This window comes from Sphaeramia orbicularis, chromosome 16 (assembly GCF_902148855.1).
Source record: "Sphaeramia orbicularis chromosome 16, fSphaOr1.1, whole genome shotgun sequence".
In the NCBI taxonomy this organism is placed as follows: domain Eukaryota; kingdom Metazoa; phylum Chordata; class Actinopteri; order Kurtiformes; family Apogonidae; genus Sphaeramia; species Sphaeramia orbicularis.
Genome location: NC_043972.1, coordinates 37,507,234 through 37,529,846, shown reverse-complemented (window position 1 = coordinate 37,529,846; position 22,613 = coordinate 37,507,234). Strand labels below are relative to the sequence as shown.

General features: G+C 37.4%; 2 protein-coding genes across 2 annotated transcripts; both read left to right on the top strand.

Moving 5' to 3' along the window:
- Positions 1-600: 600 nt before the first annotated feature.
- Positions 601-12,400, top strand: LOC115435805 (carcinoembryonic antigen-related cell adhesion molecule 5-like). The gene is made up of 7 exons (XM_030158419.1): positions 601-873; positions 7,410-7,519; positions 7,969-8,241; positions 8,633-8,899; positions 11,442-11,714; positions 11,828-12,079; positions 12,345-12,400. Exons 1-7 carry the CDS (start codon positions 725-727, stop codon positions 12,398-12,400), a joined length of 1,380 nt encoding a protein of 459 aa, XP_030014279.1. The 5' UTR covers positions 601-724.
- A 6,176-nt stretch (positions 12,401-18,576) lies between these two features.
- On the top strand, positions 18,577-21,546 carry LOC115435804 (carcinoembryonic antigen-related cell adhesion molecule 21-like). The gene is made up of 4 exons (XM_030158418.1): positions 18,577-18,619; positions 19,052-19,372; positions 21,129-21,388; positions 21,481-21,546. Exons 1-4 carry the CDS (start codon positions 18,577-18,579, stop codon positions 21,544-21,546), a joined length of 690 nt encoding a protein of 229 aa, XP_030014278.1.
- The last annotated feature ends 1,067 nt before the right edge of the window (positions 21,547-22,613 follow it).

The window sequence follows — 22,613 nt, the reverse complement described above, 5'->3', positions numbered from 1 at the left end:
TGTTCTGTGTCCGTGTGATCAATGTTGCAGCACAGGAGGGCATTTGTAAGGATTTTCCTCAGCCTTCACAGGCCCAATCACTGCCAAACTCGCCAAATGAATAGAAACATTACCTGACTATCTACTAGGCACAATTTTATGTCCATATTCAAATGTTATGAGGTATGCTGGGCGATTTTAGCCTCTCTCTACTTTGAATTCTTCATCCCTGCCGCCATATTTTCGGAAGTGGTTATGCTGCCATTCATGAAATTTCTACTGCTAGCAGATGATGCTACAATATGAAGGCTGCAGTTCACTACTGCCGTATGAATTTAATCATGGTTGACAGGCCAAACAAATACATGCTCTTCCCTTTGTGCCTCACATGTTGGCCCAAATTATTACCTGCACAATGCATGAGTAAATGGTAGTTTATAAATGGATAGTGGTGGCAGACAAGTTCTACTTATCATGCTATTGTACAATGGTGCCACGGATACAATGCCGCTAGTTATATTAATAGGTGGTTTGGTCTGGTTCTTCCTCCTTTCTATTCATTGTAGTTTCTGCAAACACAATGAACATAAAAGACATGAGTCTGACACTCACCTCATCTTCCTCTAAATGTTTGGTTCTGTTTGAGTAAATATTCTCAGAACTGTAACTGTTTCCTCCAGGTTTAACCAAAGGAACTGGTGTGTTACCAGACGGTCCTCTGAATGCAGCTGTAGGAGGAAATGTGATGTTCAAAACAACAGTGGATCCAACACCAACACTATTTCAATCAATAGTATGGCAGTTTAAAGGAGGCGTAATCATTGCATATACTTCTGCCGGTACTACACCTGGACCAGGGTATGAAGACAGGGTCACTGTCAACACTTCTACTGGGTCTCTGGAGCTCAGGAATGTGTCTACAGATGACAGTGGAAACTATACTGTGGCCATTGTAACTCAAACAGGAGCAGCGCTAGGTGGAGAAACAACACTGAGTGTACAGAGTAAGTAAATGTTTCACACATTACATCTATTCCAGTGATGAACAGAGGACAGAAACCACTGCTTCAGTGTAAGAAATACTACTGTTTGTTCAAATCTGTGTTCACTGTTTAGAAGAGCATGGATTAAAGTGGTTGAAAAACAGACCAGTAAGATGATAACATCTAATAATGTGTTGGGTTGTATTATTACAAAGAACATGTGCAAAATGTTTCAAACTATTGTTTCTCCACCTTCAGTTGTATATTAATCACTGTGAGACTGTGACAGAGGATTGTTTGTCATCATACATTCTCATTTATTATTATAGACACTTTAGAGTCATCAACACCCATCATAGACCCGATCCACAGCCCATCTCAGAGCACCTACAGTTAAATGTAGGGTTGCTAAATGTCAGATCACTGACTAATAAATCCTTCATAATTAATGATCTGATAATGGAAAAAAACCTACACTGTATGTTTCTAGTGGAGACATGGTTAAACAGTGTCACTGGAGTAGCAACGCTGATAGAGACGTGTCCTCCAAACTACAAACATTATCAGTCAGTCAGACATAATAGAAAGGGGGGTGGACTAGCTGCCATTCTATCCACGTCACTTATATGCAGTGACATTGACTTAGGTGAATTCACATCTTTTGAATATCTGGCTGTTGAATTCAAAACACAATTATCTCTGTTTGTAATCACAGTATACAGACCACCTAAACATTCTTCACTGTTCTTTCAGGAATTCTCAGAGCTTATCTCACTAAGTATCACTAGATGTGAAAGACTAATAATATACGGGGACTTAAATATTCATATTAATAAGAAAAATGACCCCAAGGCTTTGGAGCTTATGAACTTAGTGGACAGCTTTGGACTAGAACAGCATGTAAAGGATCCTACACACCAACTTGGTAACACCCTTGACTTAGTGATAACAGCAAGAGTTAATATCGACAAGGTTACAGTAACCGAAGTGCCCATATCTGACCATCACTGTGGTACTTTGACGCAGCCTGATGTTAACAGAGACCAGGAAAACAGGCTGTAATCAAAAACGGGTATTAGATGACAGAGCTGAAGAAAAGTTTATGAACATAATGCGAACAGTGGCGCCCAACAACTAGACTGCTCTTTAAATTCCATGGTGGACAATTTTAACAATGCACTATCATCTGCTTTGGATGCTGTTGCTCCGTTAAGGGTTAAAAGGAAGTCGAAGGTCAGAATTTCCCCATGGCTAGGCAGCAGCACTGTTAGTCAAAACAAACAAACCTGTCGGAGAGCTGAGAGAAAATGGAGAAAAACCAAACTTACAGTTGACTATGATGCATATAAACTTGCAATTACCACCTATAATCAATCCATTCGAGTTGCAAGAAAAGATTACTTCTCCAAAATTATCACAGAGAATGCTGGAAATTCCAAAATATTATTCTCCACTATCGACAAGCTGCTCAACACCCCCCCCACCCCACTACAGCCCTCCACATCCAAGTGCGAGGAGCTTGCAGTGTTCTTCAAGGACAAAATAAGTTCAATCAGACCCAGCATTAATTCCACCACATTAACAGATGCTGTCTGCAGTCCCTGTACTGTGACCATGGGAAAATTCACCTGCATAACATCAGCAGAACTCTACTGAACTGTCAGGGAATGTAACTCCTCAACCTCATGTGTCGATCCAATTCCCACTGCATTCTTTAAGAGAATATTTGACAGCGTCTCAGATCATTTACTCCAAATCATAAACAAATCTCTTCATACTGGTATCTTTCCAGATGCCTTCAAAACAGCTGTTATCAAACCCTTACTAAAGAAACCTAACCTTGACAGTAACGCTATGACCAGTTTTCGTCCTATATCTAATCTCCCGTTCATAGGAAAAGTACTGGAAAAGATAGTCTCTGCTCAAATAAATCACTATCTCAAAGAGAATAACATCTTAGAGGAATTCCAATCAGGCTTCAGGGCTGGTCATAGCACTGAGACCGCCCTCACCAAAATAATCAGTGACCTCAGGCTCAACTCTGATGCCAACAAGGTCTCAATCCTGGTCCTCCTTCACCTAAGTGCTGCATTTGATACAATTGATCATGACATCCTGATTAATCGGCTAGAAAAGCTCGTAGGTTTCTCTGACAGTGTACTACAGTGGTTCAAAACGTATATTAAGGGAAGACAGTACTACGTCAGGCTTGGAGATCACGTGTCAAACACACATGATACATGCTATGGGGTTCCACAAGGGAGCTGCCTGGGTCCACTACTATTCTCCTTATATATGCTACCACTTGGAGATATCATCAGAAACATAATGTTAGCTTCCATAGCTACGCGGACGACACACAAATATACATCTCCGCAGAACCCAATGACGTGACAGCCATCCATTCCATTACAAACTGCCTCACAGCAATGAATCAGTGGATGTGCAGGAACTTTCTGAAACTGAATGAGGAAAAAAACTGAAATCCTGCTTGTTGGCCCAAAAGCAAAAAGGGAAATGCTGATGAGTAGGATGGGCAACTCACTTCCTGGATCAACCAGAAGTGACAGGTCTGGGAGTCATTATAGACTCAGACTTAAACTTTAAGTCCCACATAAACAAAGTCACTAAAACGTCATTCTTCCACATCAGAAACATAGCCAAAGTAATGCCGGTTATAAATCGAAAGGATGCTGAAAAACTGGTCCATGCTTTTATCTCCAGCAGACTGGACTACTGTAATGCACTCCTTACAGGTCTCCCAAAAAGCAGCACAGACAGACTTCAGCTGATTCAGAACTCTGCAGCTAGGTTATTAACCAAAACCAAGAAGAGAGAGCACATTACTCCAGTGTTGGTTTCCCTGCACTGGCTACCGGTAACCTACAGAATTGATTTTAAGATACTACTCCTCACGTATAAAGCTCTAAATGGAACCGGACCAAGTTACATTGCAAACTCACTGATCAATTATGTACAAACTAGAACACTGAGGTCATCAAACGCAGGTTTACTAGCGACTCCCAGAAATATTACAAAGAAATGGGGGACGCAGCCTTTACTAACTATGCGCCAAAGTTATGGAATACAATTCCCAAAGACATTAGAGAAGCCAGTTCACTGAATATATTTAAAACCAAATTAAAACACATTTTTATTCTCATTAGCCTTTGAAAGGAGATAAAAATGGGGTCACAATTCAGGAACCAGGAATGTGCGGTTTTTCATTTTTATTTTATTTTATTGTATTTCTGTTTTTATTTTTTTATTTTACTGTATTTCAAATTTCATCTTATTTCTTGCACTTCAAAAATTCTATGTATAATCAAATATTTTAATGTGCGCTGTTTTTATATTTATTTTATTGTATTTCTAATCAAATCTAAATGTATTTTAATATTGTATTTTTTTCAATCAATGTGAAGCACTTTGGGCTACAATTTCTGTATGAAAGGTGCTATACAAATAAAGTTTATTATTATTATTATTATTATTATTATTATTTAACAAGTGAAGAAGTGCTGCTTGTCATTTTTATTTTTGACAGGACCTTTTATAAACTCAGAATATACATTCTGTTTTGTACTGAAATGTTGTCCTCAACTGTCCTTTCATCATTAGATGGTAAATATTAAACCAGTTTATTTTCCATCCACAGTGCCAGTCTCTAATGTGAAAATAACCACCAGCAGCACAGACTTAATGGAGTTCAGCTCTGTCCGTCTGTCCTGCTCCTCCTCTGGATCTACTCCATCTTTCCACTGGTTGAACGACAGCTCTGAGGTTACAGCAGACAGAGCTCAGATCACTGATGGAAGATCCACTATGACTATAGTCAGTGTGACCCGCTACGACCAGGGACCATTCAGGTGTTCTGTGTCCAATCTGGTTAGTAATGGAACCAGTGATCCAGTAACCTTCACCATCAGCTGTGAGTTATTAACCTCTAACTTAACTTAACTTATCTTCTGCATATATAGAAAGTTTTTCATGTGGTACAACGGGAATCTTCATGTTTACAGTATGTGAATGGATTCAGTAAGAGATCTACAAAGTTACTTTAAAAACTATTTGTGGACATATAATTGCATTTGTCAACTCAAGTGATTTTAATGTAAGCAGGAAGAACTGGAAGAAGACCAGTGTTTAAAATAAAAGTTTTAAAATCAAAATGAAAATATTCAGTACAAGTAAAAGTTCATAATTACCCTACTGCCTGTAAGGTGTAATAAACTAGTGAAATAAACCACATTTTAATTACTCTCTGTCATTATTGCTTGTTTTAATGCGTTGAGGGGCTTGTGGACATTGTGGTAGTTTGTTTTTACTAGGGAGACTGGGGACAGTTGTAACGTTTTTGAGATTTCTGTCTCTAACTTTGAGGTCTTTAACCCAGTGTCTTCAAACTGCTCTATAAACTAGCTTCAAGTGTCTGCTAATAAAAGACCTACAAGTGTCTGTGCAACACAAATAGAAAATGCATGACTTCATCTCAAACACAGGAGTGAAATGTTACAATTGACCCCATAGTCTGGGTCAGTTGTAACATACCTTGGGGTAAAACATAACATTATGAAATCAGGACCATGACAGTGACTTAAGATATTGAACGTTTTTAATTCAAAAATTAAAAAAAAAATTGCTGTGATTCCACAAATTACAGCACTTAAACCAACATGATATGACTCGTGTAAATATAGACTCCACTTTTACTTGGCATGTTATTTGTACACATTATGAGCTTTTCACTTGTATGTTCACGATGCGTCAAATACCACGCCTTTTAGCCTACTCATGGAAGGTCGCTTGATCCCTGATCTTCTAACTTCTTCCTTGCTTTGCAGAATCTATACAGTGATCTGGTATATGACATACAATTTTGCCACAGATCTGACTGACTTTCCGTAGACCTTTACATCAGTGGATGCCCTCTCCAAAATGCTGAGAGCCACCCCCCTGTCAGTCTTTCTCTTCTGGGACCCATGTTAAAACTAAAAACAAAAAAAAAGAACAGTTGAAATTTAGCTTGGGGTGGGTTGTAACATTTTAGAAAGTGTTACAACCCACCCCAAGAAAGTTTGTTACAACTGTCCATGAGTGCATTAGTGATGAGCTAGATTGCCTTACAGCTAGAGGCTAAAACATTACTACAAATAATTTGAATGAAAGATGGCTAAACAGACACATAATCGACGTGACATACCTTTAATGGAGTCAACTACAAAGCAAGCTATGTATCACAAAAGTAATTTCAGCAAAAACAATTACTTTCTTACCACAAAATTCTATTTCCCTCATAAATTTTGATGTGTCTGCCTCACGGCGCTACAATGTCCCATGTGGACTAAGGACTAAACTGAGCATGTGCACAGTGAATAAGGTGAGTCCTAACTTGTTCCTGATTGGAGAAATTCCAAGTGTTACAACTGACCTGTGTTAGAACTGACCCCGGTCTTCCCTACTACAGTTTTAGGAACACAGAAGTTAAGGGGTCACTCCCTCATAGATCTGCCCCTGTGTGGCAGTAAATCTGATCTTTAGAATAAACATTTCACTGAGATGCACAATACAGAAACCAGCTGTCTGCAGTGTGTTTAGAAATCTGATTTTCATTGATTTCATGAAACTGCTTCAAAGAAAAGTGTCTCAGATATTATATTAAGGTCTGTTTTTCTTGACTTATACAACCATAACACTGACTTTCCTGCATTTTTTTTTCAGGATGGACCCTATAATGTCAAATCAGCACTCCAACAGAGTTAGAAATGGAAATGGACTTGAAATTTAAGTGCATTGCTGAGTCTGTACCATCTGCAATTTACACCTGGATAAGAGACGGAGAAAGAATTCTCAACAATTCTGACTGTTCATTAAACAAAATGGTCAGACAAGTGCCACCTACACCTGTGAAGCAAAGAACAGTGTGACGGGCAGATGGCATATGGAGAGCACCACTTGATTGTTCATGGTAAAACTCAGCTGACAGTGAAAGTTTGGTCTTGACCCTCAAATTTGTCAAACTTTCATACAATGCATATGAAATCAGAACAAACAGGATAACAGATATTCTTATTACAATAATATGAAGATTTACCCCCAAGAGATATTTTGATGTTTTCTTTACCTACAGAAAAAACACATATTTGAGATAAGTCTGAAACTCACCTCATCTTCCCCTAAATATTTGGTTCTGTTTCAGTAAATATTCTCAGAACTGTAACTGTTTCCTCCAGGTTTAACCAAAGGAACTGGTGTGCTACCAGACGGTCCTCTGAATGCAGCTGTAGGAGGAAATGTGATGTTCACAACAACACTGGATCCAACACCAACACCATTTCAATCATAGTATGGCAGTTTTAAAGGAGATATAATCGTCACATATACTTCTGCCGGTACTACACCTGCACCAGGGTATGAAGACAGGGTCACCCTTTTTTCTTCTACTGGGTCTCTGGAGCTCAGGAATGTGTCTCCAGATGACAGTGGAATCTATACTGTGGCCATTGTAACTCAAACAGGAGCAGTGCTAGTCGGAGAAACAACACTGACTGTACAGGGTAAGTAAATGTTTCACACATTACATCTATTCCAGTGATGAACAGAGGACAGTAACCACTGCTTCAGTGTAAGAAATACTACTGTTTGTTCAAATCTGTGTTCATTGTTTAATAGAGCATGTATTAAAGTGGTTGTAAAACAGACCAGTAGGATAATAACATTTAATAATGTGTTGGATTGTATTATTACAAAGAACATGTGCAAAATGTTTCAAACTATTGTTCTTCTCCACCTTCAGTTGTATATGTAATCACTGTGAGACTGTGACAGAGGATTGTTTGTCATCATACATTATCATTAACAAGTAAAGAAGTGCTTCTTGTCATTTAATTTTTGACAGGACCTATTATAAACTCAGATATACATTCTGTTTGTACGGAAATGTGTCCTCAACTGTCCTTTCATCATTAGATGGTAAATATTAAACCAGTTTATTTTCCATCCACAGTTCCAGTCTCTAATGTGAAAATAACCACCAGCAGCACAGACTTAATGGAGTTCAGCTCTGTCCGTCTGTCCTGCTCCTCCTCTGGATCCTCCCTCTCTTTCCGCTGGTTTAACGACAGCTCTGAGGTTACAGCAGACAGAGTTCAGATCACTGATGGAGGATCCACTATGACTATAGTCAGTGTGACCCGCTACGACCAGGGACCATTCAGGTGTTTTGCATTCAATCTGGTCAGTGATGGAACCAGTGATCCAGTAACCTTCACCATCAGCTGTGAGTTATTAACCTACACACTCAGTATTTTAACTGTCAGTGTGTGCATGGAAACATTAGGTTTTCAATGTTGTTATTGTCATGACACTGTGACTAGAGAAATTATAACTCAAAACTTATTTTGTCAAATCGTAATTTTTCTGAATTTGGAAATATCACCAGAATCGTTAGGCCAAATGAATCCATTGGACAACAAACAACATGTCAGTGAAATTCTTTTGGTTGCATGGTTTCTCACTGTACGGTGTTTTGTTTTATGACCTGGTGTACTGTGATGCAGCTGTGCACAGGGATCAGTTCTAAGATCACTATGAGTCCAATTATTTACTTTTTCCTCATCCTACTAACTGATGTCTGTTATAATTATTATGTTTTGGGGTTTTCTTTTCAGATGGCCCTGAAAATGTCATCTTGAGGGTATCTCCATCACAAAAATACCATCCAGAAGGTTCAGACGTCGCTCTGTCCTGCTCAGCTGTTTCAGAACCTACAGCTGAGTTTACATGGTTTTGTAATGGAGTCCTTCAGTCTGGTACTGGACCAGAGTTCAGACTGATGAACATTCAGATGAATCACAGTGGAAGTTACAGCTGTCAGGCTTTTAACAGCAAAACCATGAGAACGGAGACATCTCAACCTTTACTCATTTCTGTTCTGAGTAAGTTTGTACTCAAAAATTTAATAGATTTTGATGTCAAACTATAAATAAAAACAACTGCAGTTGTAGTTGTAGCCTGTCTTTAAAAGTGATGAATAGTCCATCAAACATGAGAGCGTATTCTAAGATATTTAATTTACTGTAAAAAAGAATTTGTACTCACAATAATTTTCCTTTAATGAGTAATAATTTTACGTGTAACAGTTAAGTAAGAATTCTTATTTATGTGTATTTATTGGGCTTATGTGGGTTTATTCTCAGTCAGATCGGGGCCTTTCTGTGTTGTGTTCTGCGTTGACAGGTTTCCTCCAGGTTCTCCCTGTCATTAAAAACATACAGTATAGGTACATATAGGCTGATTCTCCTGTCAGTTCCCCTGAACACAGATGCAGAAAATCTAGAGTTGGCCCTTGAGTGTCTTCACTGAGCCTGTTTACACGGTCATAAAAATCCGATAACTGGGAGTAATCTGATTATTGCCATAATCAGAAGCGACATGTTTACATGCACTTCAGAAATTCGATAATCGAAAACCCCTGGTTTAAATGTTGCAGTCCATTATTTGATTTCTTTCGGAGTACGTACATACGTAGTGACATAAGACGTACACTTCCTGTCATTTTCAAAACATCTGATCTTGTCTTGTTGGCCATGGCAATGCCTACAGTGTCAGCATTAGCTGTTCTAATATGGGACCGAATAAGACTACGAAATAGGTCACATGTTGCTGCTATCCTTCATTTCATTTCATTGTTTAGGCTCTTTTCTACCAAAATGCCAGGAACTTTTATTACCAGGAGCTTATTTACCAGGGTAAAAGAATTCCTGGTTATCTGCTTTGCATTTCCACTGAACCCCAAAGTTCAGGGTAATTTATTCAAAAAAGGCTGATGACATATGGGGGAGTGGTAAAAGAAACTGCACTACACCTCCAGTCCAGTAGGTGGTGGTAAGAAGAAGAAACTGAAGGCCCAAAAAGCACGATGACATTTTAAACAGAAACCGACAAACATGCATCATTGTCTGTGTGACACAATGTGCCCGGGAAGGAGGACGCTAAGTTGTTCTCATGTTTTACTACATTGCGAATAAAACCATGTGATCTCAACAGGAAAGATAACAGACGTTATTTGCTAAGACATTTGCAAACGCACGAAGCAAAGAGTTGGAGTGTGTTCTTCACCCCAACTTCATTGTCATTCTGCTTTATTCCAGCTTAATTTTCCTCCAAATGAGTAAGATAAGACTTTATTGATCCCACCATGGGTAAATTTAGCAGTATTCAGCAGCAATATGCAACACACCAGTGCAAAAGAAAGGCAGGTAGAAATGAATGTTCTTAAAGTATAAAAATGTAAGTATAAAACTTCATTTAAAGCTATAGAGTGTCATTCTTTTTAATGCTACACACAAAACATGCACCTTTTTCCTTAGGCTCACGTCACTGCATAACTGTCATTAAGAGACCATAATTCACACTGTCCATCATACCAATTGAAGATTGGCAGCTCAATGCCTGATTCCTGTCCACATGTCAGTGTGTCCTGGAGTCCTTGAATGTGACACATTGTGAATCACCATGATGTTAGACCATGAGAGTGATAGTCCATTTGAAGTTCAGAGGTTTGTGGCTGTGTTCAGGACCAAGCAGCCAAGCAGTGAGGATTAAACAGGATTAAAGTGTCAAAAAAGTGGGGTTTTATGTTCCCAAAGAATTGCTCAAATAATATGGAACCAAAATTATAAAAGACCTATAAAAGAGGTCAGAACAATATAACCATACTCCATTTAGCAGCAACTAAACAAGAAGGCATTAATAGAACAAACTAATCAAAGACAGTGGCATGATTTGAGCACACACTAAATAACACAGGCATTGGTTTGTCCCCTCTGTGGTGGAAGAACCAGAGAGAGAGTGGACCCTGTTGGACAGATAACAGGCCCCTGTGGAAACATACAAGTATTCAAAGTAGAACTTAGTAATACCTTTTGCAAGCTCTCGCAAAACTGTTTATATTAAGCGCAATGTTCCTCCAGGTCATCCATGCTCCGAACGGAAACAAAACTGACACGACTATAAAGTGGGAGACGTTTATGGGTTAACTGCAATACTCCAGACAGCTTCACGGATATAGATGGATGCACAATTCCTTTAATGCCAATCTCACATCCTCTTTCCTCACCCGTATTCCACATTCTCTGCATTTCGTGTACATCCATCTATACCTGTGAAGCTGTCTGGAGTATTGCATTTGGTTCTTAATGAAATCAACCAGGACTGCAAGATCCGAATACACTTTGTGACGGGAAAGTCCTCTCCCATTGAAGAATCTTCTTAGATGTCTCTCACTAACATCGAACCCGTGTCTACTGCCAAACACTGTTTTAATATCTTTGTATTTTAGGCCCAGGTCAAAATAAAACTCAGTAAACGTCTCCCACTCTCTTGCCGTGTCTGTTACGTTTCTGTTCTGTCAGTCATAATTCAGTTGTGCCCTGGTTTTACATTTTTCACTCAGTCTTTTTTTTCTCTCTTCTACAGAGCATATATCAGATGTTTCTGTCACCTCCTCTACAGCCCTGCCAGTTGAAGGAGAGTCACTCAACTTAACCTGTGATGCTTCTGGATCTGTGTTCACCAAAGAATGGATGAAAGACGGCTCAAACCTGAACTCTATTGACAACATCATGTTTTATGACAAAAATACAGTGTTGTCCTTTAAGAATCTAAACAGAAAAGACAGTGGGAGATACACCTGTAGAGTCATCAATCCCATCAGCAGTGACAGTTTCACATATGTCATGGATGTTAACTGTAGGTAACAGTGTGAATTTACTCTTCAGTTATTGATCTTATATTCTTTAATATTTATAGTATTTTACCAAAATCAAATTCTGATTTTTTGTGCATCCCTATTTGTTTTTCAGATGGACCAGAAAATATTAAAATCAATGGTCCAAATAAAGTCTCTGTAGGAACACCTTTAACATTAAGTTGCTCTGCTGAGTCCACACCGACTGCCACCTACACCTGGAAACACGACGGAACAGTTATTCACCATTCTTCAGAGTACACTAAAGACTCAGCTGAATTTTCAGACAGTGGAGAATACATCTGTCAAGGAATGAATAGTTTCACCGAGAAGACAGATTCCAACATGATCAAACTGGAAGTAACACGTATTTAGTGTTTGGAAAAAACCTGGCAAATGTTTGTCTTAATAAATTAAAATATATTTATGTTTTTCCCCAAATGAACCAAATGGATATCTAAACAACTTAAAGTACATCAGGTCTGAACATTAACCATCTGCCATCGTCTTCAGTAAAACCATAGCATCATTTTCTGATCATGTTCATTTACGGATGATGTTTTTGTGAATTTGTCAAATAATGTTCAGTACATGTAAGGTTAAATATCCCTATTTCTTGTGATTTCTTTCAGAGATTATTAAAGAACCAGTAGGTCTTTCAGGTGGTGCCATCGCTGGAATCCAGTAGTGGGCTGTCAGGGCCAGCAAGGCCTGCTCTGCTGGCCTTATCATCATCAGAAACACTGGCCTACATGTAAAACCTAAATTCTAATATTTATTCCAAGAAATATATTCCCAATAGATGATTCTCTTCATTTATTATTGTTTCTCTTGGCTGCACAGCTTTCAGTGCATGTATATGAATATAATATACTTTATCCAATCAGATTTCAGTCTCTGTGTGTTGCCAGGCTAAATCTAATCTGCCCTGGGCCTTCAAAATGAGCAGTGAAGGCTCATGTAACTTAAACTGTACCAACTGTAACCAATCAGATTTGAGTTTCACCTCACAGGTCCAGCTAGCTGGCCCCTAATGTCGTCAGCATTTATCCTTCCTCTGATTGGATGGTAAAAGCAAAACTATTATTTGATATAGCTTTGGCAGTACTCATTTTGATTCATGCCAATAAAACTAATTTAAATGAATTCAATTGAACTGTTAATACATTTGAGGTAGATTTTTTTTCCACCTACAATGGTTGATGGAGGAGAGGAAGATGATTTGGCCTCGGACATACTTAAAAATGCACAGATCACCTCTAAGACAGAGTCAGTAAAGGTTTCCTGCACAAAGAAAGGCGGTTGGATTTTATATATTAATAATGATCATCTCTGGTGAATAGGCTATGATGTTTTTATATTTAAATTTTGTATGTTTTGTTATGCTATTAGATAAATGTTGATTCTGAACTGCTCCAATGATGTAAATGGTACGGTTGTGGTTGTAGTGTAGAGGTTTGGAGCCTAATAGTAGCAGAAATAATGGTATTCACCCTTAATACAGGAAATGCCAATGGCTTGTTATTTTGTTAGTCTGTTTGTCTGTCTGTGTGCAAGATAAATCAAAAAGTTATGGATGAAAATTTCAGGAAATGTTGATACTGGTACAAGGAACAAATGATTAAATTTTGGTGGTGATCGGGGGGGGCACTGATCTGCCTTGGCGGAGGTCTGGGCTCTCTGAGTGCTTCTAGTTTGTGAAGTATTGATGGTTTCTATAATTGTGATGTCATGATGGTGGTTTTAAGGGGTGGTTTAAGTCACACAAGTCCCCACTGAAGGCCCAGGTACCAAATGCACAGCCTGTCACTGCTTGAATCACATGTGCATTTGTCATAGTAGCTGTTGCAGGAGCTGCAGCATTGTACTACTTTCATAGTAAGTAACTCTTACCCAAATATGATATTCATAATACTCCAGAATGCTGTTTCATTTGTAAGCAACGTCTGACAATTTTTTTCTTCATGTGTGATGTTCAGAAATGAAAAGCCTCATCCAAATAATATAATTAAGTATCTGATCTAATCAAGGTTATAATCGTTAACGAAAATGAACGAAATGACGAAAACTAAAATTGTAAAAACATTTTCGTTAACTGAAATAAATAAAACTCTAATTAAAAGAAAAAAACGATAACTAACTGAAACTGTATTGTGAGCTTACAAAACTAACTAAAATGTATAAAAATTATGGATAAAATTCCCTTTGTTTTCATCTTTGTCAATGTCGGATTGATATCAAACTGATTTATTTCGCTCCAGCAATTTTCGCTGGCAGCACCATACGGTACTTCACAGCCTGTCATGTCTGGTCACTGGTGGTTTCCAGTCGTCTTCTGGTCCCACTCTACCTGGAACATACAGACTAAAGCTGGGACAAAGCAGCACAGTCCTGTCTGGGATTTACTTTAGTGATGAGTGGGGTCGGGTTTTTTTTTTTTTTTTTTTTTGCTCACTGTGTGTGTGTGAGTGACAGAGACAGAGCTGAGCTAAAGGACAGTCAGTGTTGAACTAGCATCCAGGTAAAGACTGGAGAGTTTATCACCATGAAAAGGCCTTCCAAGCCCTGAACTGCACAGTTTAGAAGAGGAGAAAAGAGGAGGATGAGAACTAATCCAATTACAGAGCTATGGAACCTGTTAGAATGTTAAAAAACGTGTTACTAGCTACAGCTAGCTGAACTGAACTGAAGCAAAGTTGGCTAATAATGGAACCGGAGATGATTAAGATATGAGATATCTGCTAAGGTGTGGTTTATTGCTGATGGACAGGGTTATATATGTTTATAAGTGGTTTATATATGTTTCTATATGGTTTATATATGTTTCTGTGCGGTTTAACTGCTGGTTAGCTGGTTTATATATGTTTCTATCTGGTCTACTGCTGGCTGCTTTGTGCATCTCCTCTCACGCTTTGCACATCTTAGCATTGTTTTCACGTATGTGACGTTGTGTAAGGATCACCCCCCCCCAACCTGCTATAGGGAATTTATACATTGTACTGTACATGTGTTTGTGTCTCTGCTCAGTCAACGAGCCTCCCTAACCCAACCCCCAAATAAAGTGTCCAGAGTAACCCGCTGATTCGCACCTCACTAATTTCTTTGAATAGAATGGTGAGGAAGATAAAATATATGAAATAACTAAAACTAATACTAAAACTAAACTAAACTAAAACTAAGCATTCAGAAAAAAACGATAACTAATAAAAACTAGCAAACCTGCTCTAAAAACTAATTAAAACTAACTGAATTAGAGAAAAAAAAAGTCAAAACTAATTAAAACTAAACTATAATTAAAAATCCAAAACAATTAGAACCTTGGATCTAATTTCATCCTGTTCACAAACAGCAAAGACAGTAAAAAAATATTGATTAACATAATATAACAATCATGTAAATGGTGTCAAATGCAACTATAATTATTTTTGCATAGATTTAGAAGAAAAAGAACATGTGTATGAGAACACAACATCAAGGATATATGATAACATGATTAACAGAATTAAGTTATGCTTTAAATAAGTAAATGAAATAAATTAATACGAATTTAATGATGAATGTCAAGGCAAAGTTATTAAAATTTGTACAATTTAGGTGGATCTATCATCTACCCACATAAATTGAACATAACATTCAGAAGTACGTATATTTTCATTGTGTATAGTCACTCCAAAGAATGAATCACAGTGCTTTTGTCATAAATAGATGTTTTTGTCTACAGAGAAAATGGATCCAAGGGGTCCATTATGTGTGTTCAGCAGCTCACAACAGACCCTCTTGTAAATGTTTGTTTTTTTGTGGGATGACATCCAGGAATGTGGACCAGAGTGAACATCCCCTTAACTTAAAACCCTGAAACAGAAAACAAACACTGACTGAATGAAGGTCTTCTCTCTGTTCATTCAGATGGATTCTGTAACGTTATTGTTTGAAGTTCACTTTATACTTGTACAGGGTTATACTGAGTGCAGTGACAGTACATGTGGGTGTCAATGTGTTTAAAATATGTTTTTGTCACTTCATCTCTCTTCATTTGTCCATAACCAGTGGGAATGCACTAATACTGTAAATCTAATGATGATAAATGTAAGAAAAAACTCATTGTAGTCATTAAGAACAGTTATTGATTGTCCATGTCTGATAATAAACAGCTGTTTTAACATACTTCTGCTTTCTGTGTATTTATTTGTATTAAGTTACTGTGATGATAGTTAAGTTATTGTAGTGATAACTCCTGCTATAAACTGCTTAAATTGTCTTTACAGTGTTAACACTGGTTTAATGTTGCACTGAGGTTGTTGTTTTTTTGTTTTGTTTTGTTTTGTTTTGTTTTTTTCAATTTTATCCAGTCATCAAAATCCTATGGGGTGAACTGGTCTTAACCCATAAAGACCCAAATAGATGCTGGCAACCAGAACCATCTACTGATTCAAAATGTTTAATAACTTCTGGTCCTTTAATCCAATGAATACATGTAAATACTTGGTGTAAAATGCAGTTCATTATCTTTTCATGGTCATCAGATATGACCCATTTGGACATTCAGAGGTGCAGTAGTTACCATGGAAACACCATAATCTTCTACAACATCGATTCACCAGTAAAACCAATGGAGTTGGATCAATGACAGCAAAGGGACACACTTTTTATTATTTTGTCATTGATATATTTTGCTGAAAAAATAACTTTTTCTTCAGTTTTCTCTGTCTTTGATGTACTAACCTTCAACTTTAATCTGAGCTTTAATGAACATCTACATTAGTGAATTAAATACAGCAAAATACATGATTTTCACTGAAAAAACACAAAATACAGAGGATAATATTATAATAAAGAGTGATAAATAGCTTAAGAAAGGTTAAATAGGGAGAACAATTAATTTGGGGACTGCCACAAAAGAAGCATTGGGTCTTCATGGGTTAAAACCCAGAACAAAGCAATGCAGACTATACAGGGTGGGGAAGCAAAATTTACAATATTTTGAGGCAGGGATTGAAAGACAGTGTATGACCAATTAGTTTATTGAAAGTCATGAGAATTTATTTGCCACAAGAAAATTTACATAACAGAAAATGTTTTTATTCTATGTGTCCGCCTTCTTTCTCAATAACTGCCTTCACACGCTTCCTGAAACTTGCGCGTTTGAGTGTTCCTCAAATATTCGGGTGACAACTTCTCCCATTCTTCTTTAATAGTATCTTTAAGAAAGTCGACATTGCTGTGTGATGTTCTATTGGTAGCATGTTCTAAAACGTCCCAAATAGCATAATCCATAATCCATAATCCATAATCCATTCTTCTTTAATAGTATCTTCCAGACTTTCTCGTAATAGTTTTGCTCATAGTCATTCTCTTCTTTCCATTATAAACAGTCTTTATGGACACTCCAACTATTTTTGAAATCTCCTTTGGTGTGACGAGTGCATTCAGCAAATCACACACTCTTTGACGTTTGCTTTCCTGATTACTCATATGGGCAAAAGTTTCTGAAAAGGTATGGATAATAGTGTTAGGTATGATTATGACATCAATATATGTTTGGTTTCAAAACAATTGACGTAGTGCCTGCTGAGAAAAAACAACTAAATGTTCATTGTAAATTTTGCTTCCCCACCCTGTATATACGAGGGCTGTTCAATAAGTTCATGGCCTCACCCAGAACAGAACAACACAGACTGATAATTTATATTTTATTTTTCAACATAATCTCCATTTACAGCAATGCACTTGGTCCATCGATGTTCAAGCATCACTATCCCATCACGAAAGAATGTAACATCCTGTATTATAACAACCAGTATTTCTGGGTGAGGCCATGAACTTATTGAACAGCCCTCGTATCCTTACACATTTATATGAGATCAGATGAACTTTACTGACACCCCAGGAAAGGTAACTGACCTCAAAATAGAATAAAGTAAGTATATTAGTCAGTATTTGCAAAAAAATAGTTACAGTAGTAAACAGCTGTATACATAATCAGTCGTAATAGTAATAAAGGACAGAAAGGTGTAAGTCCTGCAGATCTAATGTGTTGTAGAGTCTGATGAGGTGAGGATACATGATTGCATCTTAGCAATTTGAGTCATCCACTGCAGCTGCTTCTCTGATTTGTCAAAAATAATGAAGAGGATGATCTGAACTCTCCACCATGTCCTTCTCCTTCTTCCCTGTGTATCACTCCACCAAAGTCCCCACTCCCTCACGAGTATTATGTTGCGTTTCTCACTCATTTGTCCAACCATCTTGCATCCTCATAATAAAATGTGTAACATCTTACTTCAGACATCTTAGGGAAAAAAAGCCGACCTGTGTGTTTCTGTGGCATCCATCTGTCTGACTACACACCATGACGCATACATGGTGATACTACTGGATCCCAGAGTTCTTTCTGATTTGAATCCAGTTGGATAATCACATTCTAGGCTCCTCTAGTGAATATGGATGAACTTTGTGCAAATCATTACTGTTTTTAAGGTTTTAATGTTGTTATTTTGCCATAATGGAAAAACTTAACCATTTACGATAAAACAGAACTGTCTAATGAATGACAAAGAATATAAAATGATTAAAACCACTCTAGTTTTTATTGCTTTACCATAACTGCATTGATAATGATTAACAGATGTACACAGTGATGGAAGGCACTGACAACTATTTGTAAACATACAGACTACTTCCTGATGTTCTTATCAGTAGTTCCTTTTATTCGCATTGCATCCACATTCTTATACTGAAATCAGCAAAGACAAGACGCTGATAGGAATTCAAATCAGCATTACCAGCTGAAATTAACAGACAACAGACAAGGACTCATAAACAAATCCATTTTTCTTTATCATAATTGATGATTCTGCAGATATGATGAATAAAGCTGTCATTTACATCATCTTAGGACTCATCCCAGGTAAGATCTAATTACATCAAACAGCAGGTAAAACTTTTATCGTTATAACTGTAACTATTAAATACTGCGATGATACGTATTTGTCCAATGTTTTCAAAGACATGAGATATTACATGGAAGATGTTTTACTGTTGATTTGTTCATTTGTACATTTGTTCAAGTAAAAGTATTAAAAAAAAAAGATAGAGATTGTGAAACTGGGTCTGCTGATGATCATCTGAAATTAATCAGAGATGATTCTATTTGCAACAGAAACCCATGGAATAACTTCCACCTGATTGTATTCTTAATAGTTTTTTTTGAGTTGAAGACTGAATTATCTGACATTATTCAAAGACTGAAAATTCTTCGTTGAATTTTTAGGTGAAGTTGTTTTAAAACAGCTGTGAATTATGGTTTATGAGAGCTCAGGGCTGTAACTGTGTCCTCCAGGTTTAACCAAAGCAGCTGGTGTGTTACCAGATGTTTTGAACACAGCTGTAGGAGACACTGTGATATTTGAAACATCACTGGATCCAACACAAACACCATTTCAAACAATAATATGGAACTTTGATGAACTTCCCGTGCCCATTTTCATCTCTACTACGAACAAAACTGCACCAGGGTATGAAGACAGACTCACCGTCTTCATGTCTACTGGGTCTCTGGAGCTCAGAAATGTGTCTCTGTTTGACACTGGAAGGTATAATGTTAACATTTTAATACAAGATGGAAATGTGATGCCTGGATCCACGATGCTGAATGTATACGGTGAGCAAATATTAGACATTTACAGTTGCGTAAAAAATGATTAGACCATCAAAAGTCATCAAAAACAGTGGTTATGCAATCAAGTACTAACTCCTGTGTGTATCATGTGACTAAAACAGACAGAAAGAAAACATGGAATGCATAAAAGCACTGTTTTTGTCAGTACAATGCCATAGATATTGATGTAAGAACTAAAGTGATTTTGATTATTATCAAGAAAACATGGAAAATGACTAGATATCAGCTCTTAAATTAAACTCGTATGAGCTATTTTTGTTATCATTATATTTGTCTGAACAAATGTACCTTTAGTTGTACCAGGCATTAAAATGAACAAGAAATTGAAGAAAACAAGGGTGGTCTAATAATTTTTTCTGTGACTGTGATGAAGAGAGGAAATTGATCACTGTTCAAATGTGTGATAGATAATATAATAATTATGTTATTGTTTATTGGTTTCCTGCTCATTAAAAAAAAAGATGTATTAAATAATTGAATGACATGCCTGTGAAGAGTTTGAGAGCTACATTTTTTGAAAAATATTCCTATGATTAAATGATGACTGAAAAAAATCCAAACCTGGACACTAAGGCTACATTCAGACAGCAGGTCTTAATGCACAGATTTTTTTGGTGAAATCCGATTTTTCTGTGTGCTTGTTCATATTACACATTAAATGTGACTTCTGTCAGTTTTGAGTACTAGCGGCATTGTACCCATGGTGCCATTGTACGATAGCGCCCTTACCCGTGCTGCAACAGTGGCATTGCACCTGTATGCCCTCCCGTGCTGCAACATCAGGACACATGTCGGACACGTGTCGGACACAGAACTTCCATTATAGTCGTATGAACTGAATGTGACCCAGAAGTGACCTGCATGTGCAAAAGAAGTCCTGACGTAGTACTTGACCACGCAGTCACGCACTAGTTTTTCCCCGCCGCTCCCCCTCCTGGGACACAGAATTGTAACGTTTGTCTCATTTCAATGACGTAAGATCAGATAAATGTGGCCTGGCCATTCAAACTGAAGTCACATTGCAAAATATCAGATAAGGTTAGAAAATATCAGGTTTAGGACCACATATGAAAGTGGCCTGGGTCAGATTTGAAAAAATCAGATTTGTGCTGTTCAAACTATCTTTAACAAATTAGATACAGGTCATATATGGGCAAAAAAAATGGATTTGGGCCACATTTGCCTGCAGTCTGAATGTAGCCTAAATCAACCTAATGAACAATATCCTTTCCATTGCGTAGTAGCAGACTACTTGTAATAGAGTTGGTATTAATCAGTAAAGCAAGACCCAGGTGCTAAAAGTACTGAAGTCACAAAAAATGTCTGTTAAACAAATACAACATGTTTAGCCTTTATGCTCAACTTGAATTGTCCAAAAAATGTGACTTCAGTACTTTTAGCACCAGGGTCTTTAAATAAAAAGCAGACCAATGCTGCTCTCTCTCTTTGTAGTGACAGGGGTTGCTGACTTTAACCCTGTAAAGCCTGAACCATTAAATCATTGACAGAAAATTCCAGTTCTTTGAAACTGGAGCCTTTATTGGTCCTTCTGAACAACCAAAAAACATTTTTTTAAATATCAATTTCCATGTATGAGTTTCAATTTTGTATCATATTTGATACATCGGGTCTCACTGCTCAAATATTATTATTTTTGAACAAACAAAAACATAATATAACACAAACATGTCTGCCTTCAACTACACATTTGGTTTTAAGTTTGAAACTATTTCCACAGAACGTGTCTCAGCTGTCAGTGTAACTTCCAGTAGTTCAGTTTTGGTGGAGTTGAACAGCTCTGTCCATCTGTCCTGCTCCTCCTCTGGATCCTTCCTCTCTTTCCGCTGGTTCAACGGCAGCTCTGAGGTCACAGCCAGTGACAGAGTTCAGATCACTGATGGAGGATCCAGCATGACCATAGTCACCATGACCCTATATGACGAGGGACCGTTCAGGTGCCATGTATCCAACGCCATCAGTAATGACAGCAGTGATCCAGTACGCTTTATAATCACCTGTGAGTTACTAACTTCTAACTACTACATTTCTATTCTACAGTTCTGTGGCATGTTTTTGGTCCTTCTGAATAGCTGGTCATTGTAAGCGGTATACAGTACCACATACTAAAGTCAAGTTACCAGCTTGGACACCAGTGAGTTTAGGCTTTATAGTGAAAAAAAATGTACATCATTTACAATATGTGTGTATTTCTGAAATCACAAACCCCATAAATGATATGGTGTACACTGGGACATGAGAAAGGTAGTTATGTATGACAGTATGTATGTGGCAGACTTTGTGATTTAACCCATAAAGACCCAGTTCTACTTTTGTGTCAGTTCCCAAATGATTTTTCCTGTCTATTTAACCTTTTATAAGAAATTATCACTATTTTTTTTTTTTTTTATATTATCTTCTATATTTTGCATTTTTCACAGTAAATCATGCATTTTTCTCATATTTAATTTCTCATGTGTAATTTAGATGCTCATGAAAACTCAGAAAATGTATGAAAATGTAGCAATAGGATTAATGGATCAGAAGTTATTAAACATTTTAGATCAGTAGATGGTTTTGGTCACCGGTGGAGGTTTGGGTCTTTATGGGTTAGGGTTATGTAGGCAAACTGAGCGGCTTAATGGCTGCAGTTAGTTACTTATCTTTAATAATATATTAATACTTACTTCCCTGTAATTTTCAGATGGACCCAATAATGCAAAAAACTATAGGTGCCACAAAGTTAGAGGTGGGACAGTCCTTAGTATTAATATGCTCTGCTGAGTCCATACCATCTGCGAGTTACGCCTGGAAATTAAACGGGAAAATGATCCTCAACGATTCTGCTGTGTTTTTTAAACCTGTGACTGAGACGTCTGACAGTGGCATCTACATCTGTGAAGCAACAAACAACGTAAATGGAAGATCATCATCTGGAGAGCACAACTTATCTGTTTATGGTAAGGCTCAACTCAGAGTGAATGTTTAATCATACTGTGTCAAACTAAAGCTCAGCCTTTTAGTAACTACAGATGCAGGTAACAGAACCAGCTGACTAGACCCATATCTTTCACCAACAAACAGGCTACTTTTTATTATAATCCTCCATCCTTGAGATATTTGAAAGGTGTTTTAAGTAGTGTTGATATTCCAGCCCCTCAACGCTGCACATACCAAACACACTTATAACAACCAAAATTACCAATGGATCAACCCTATATATCCA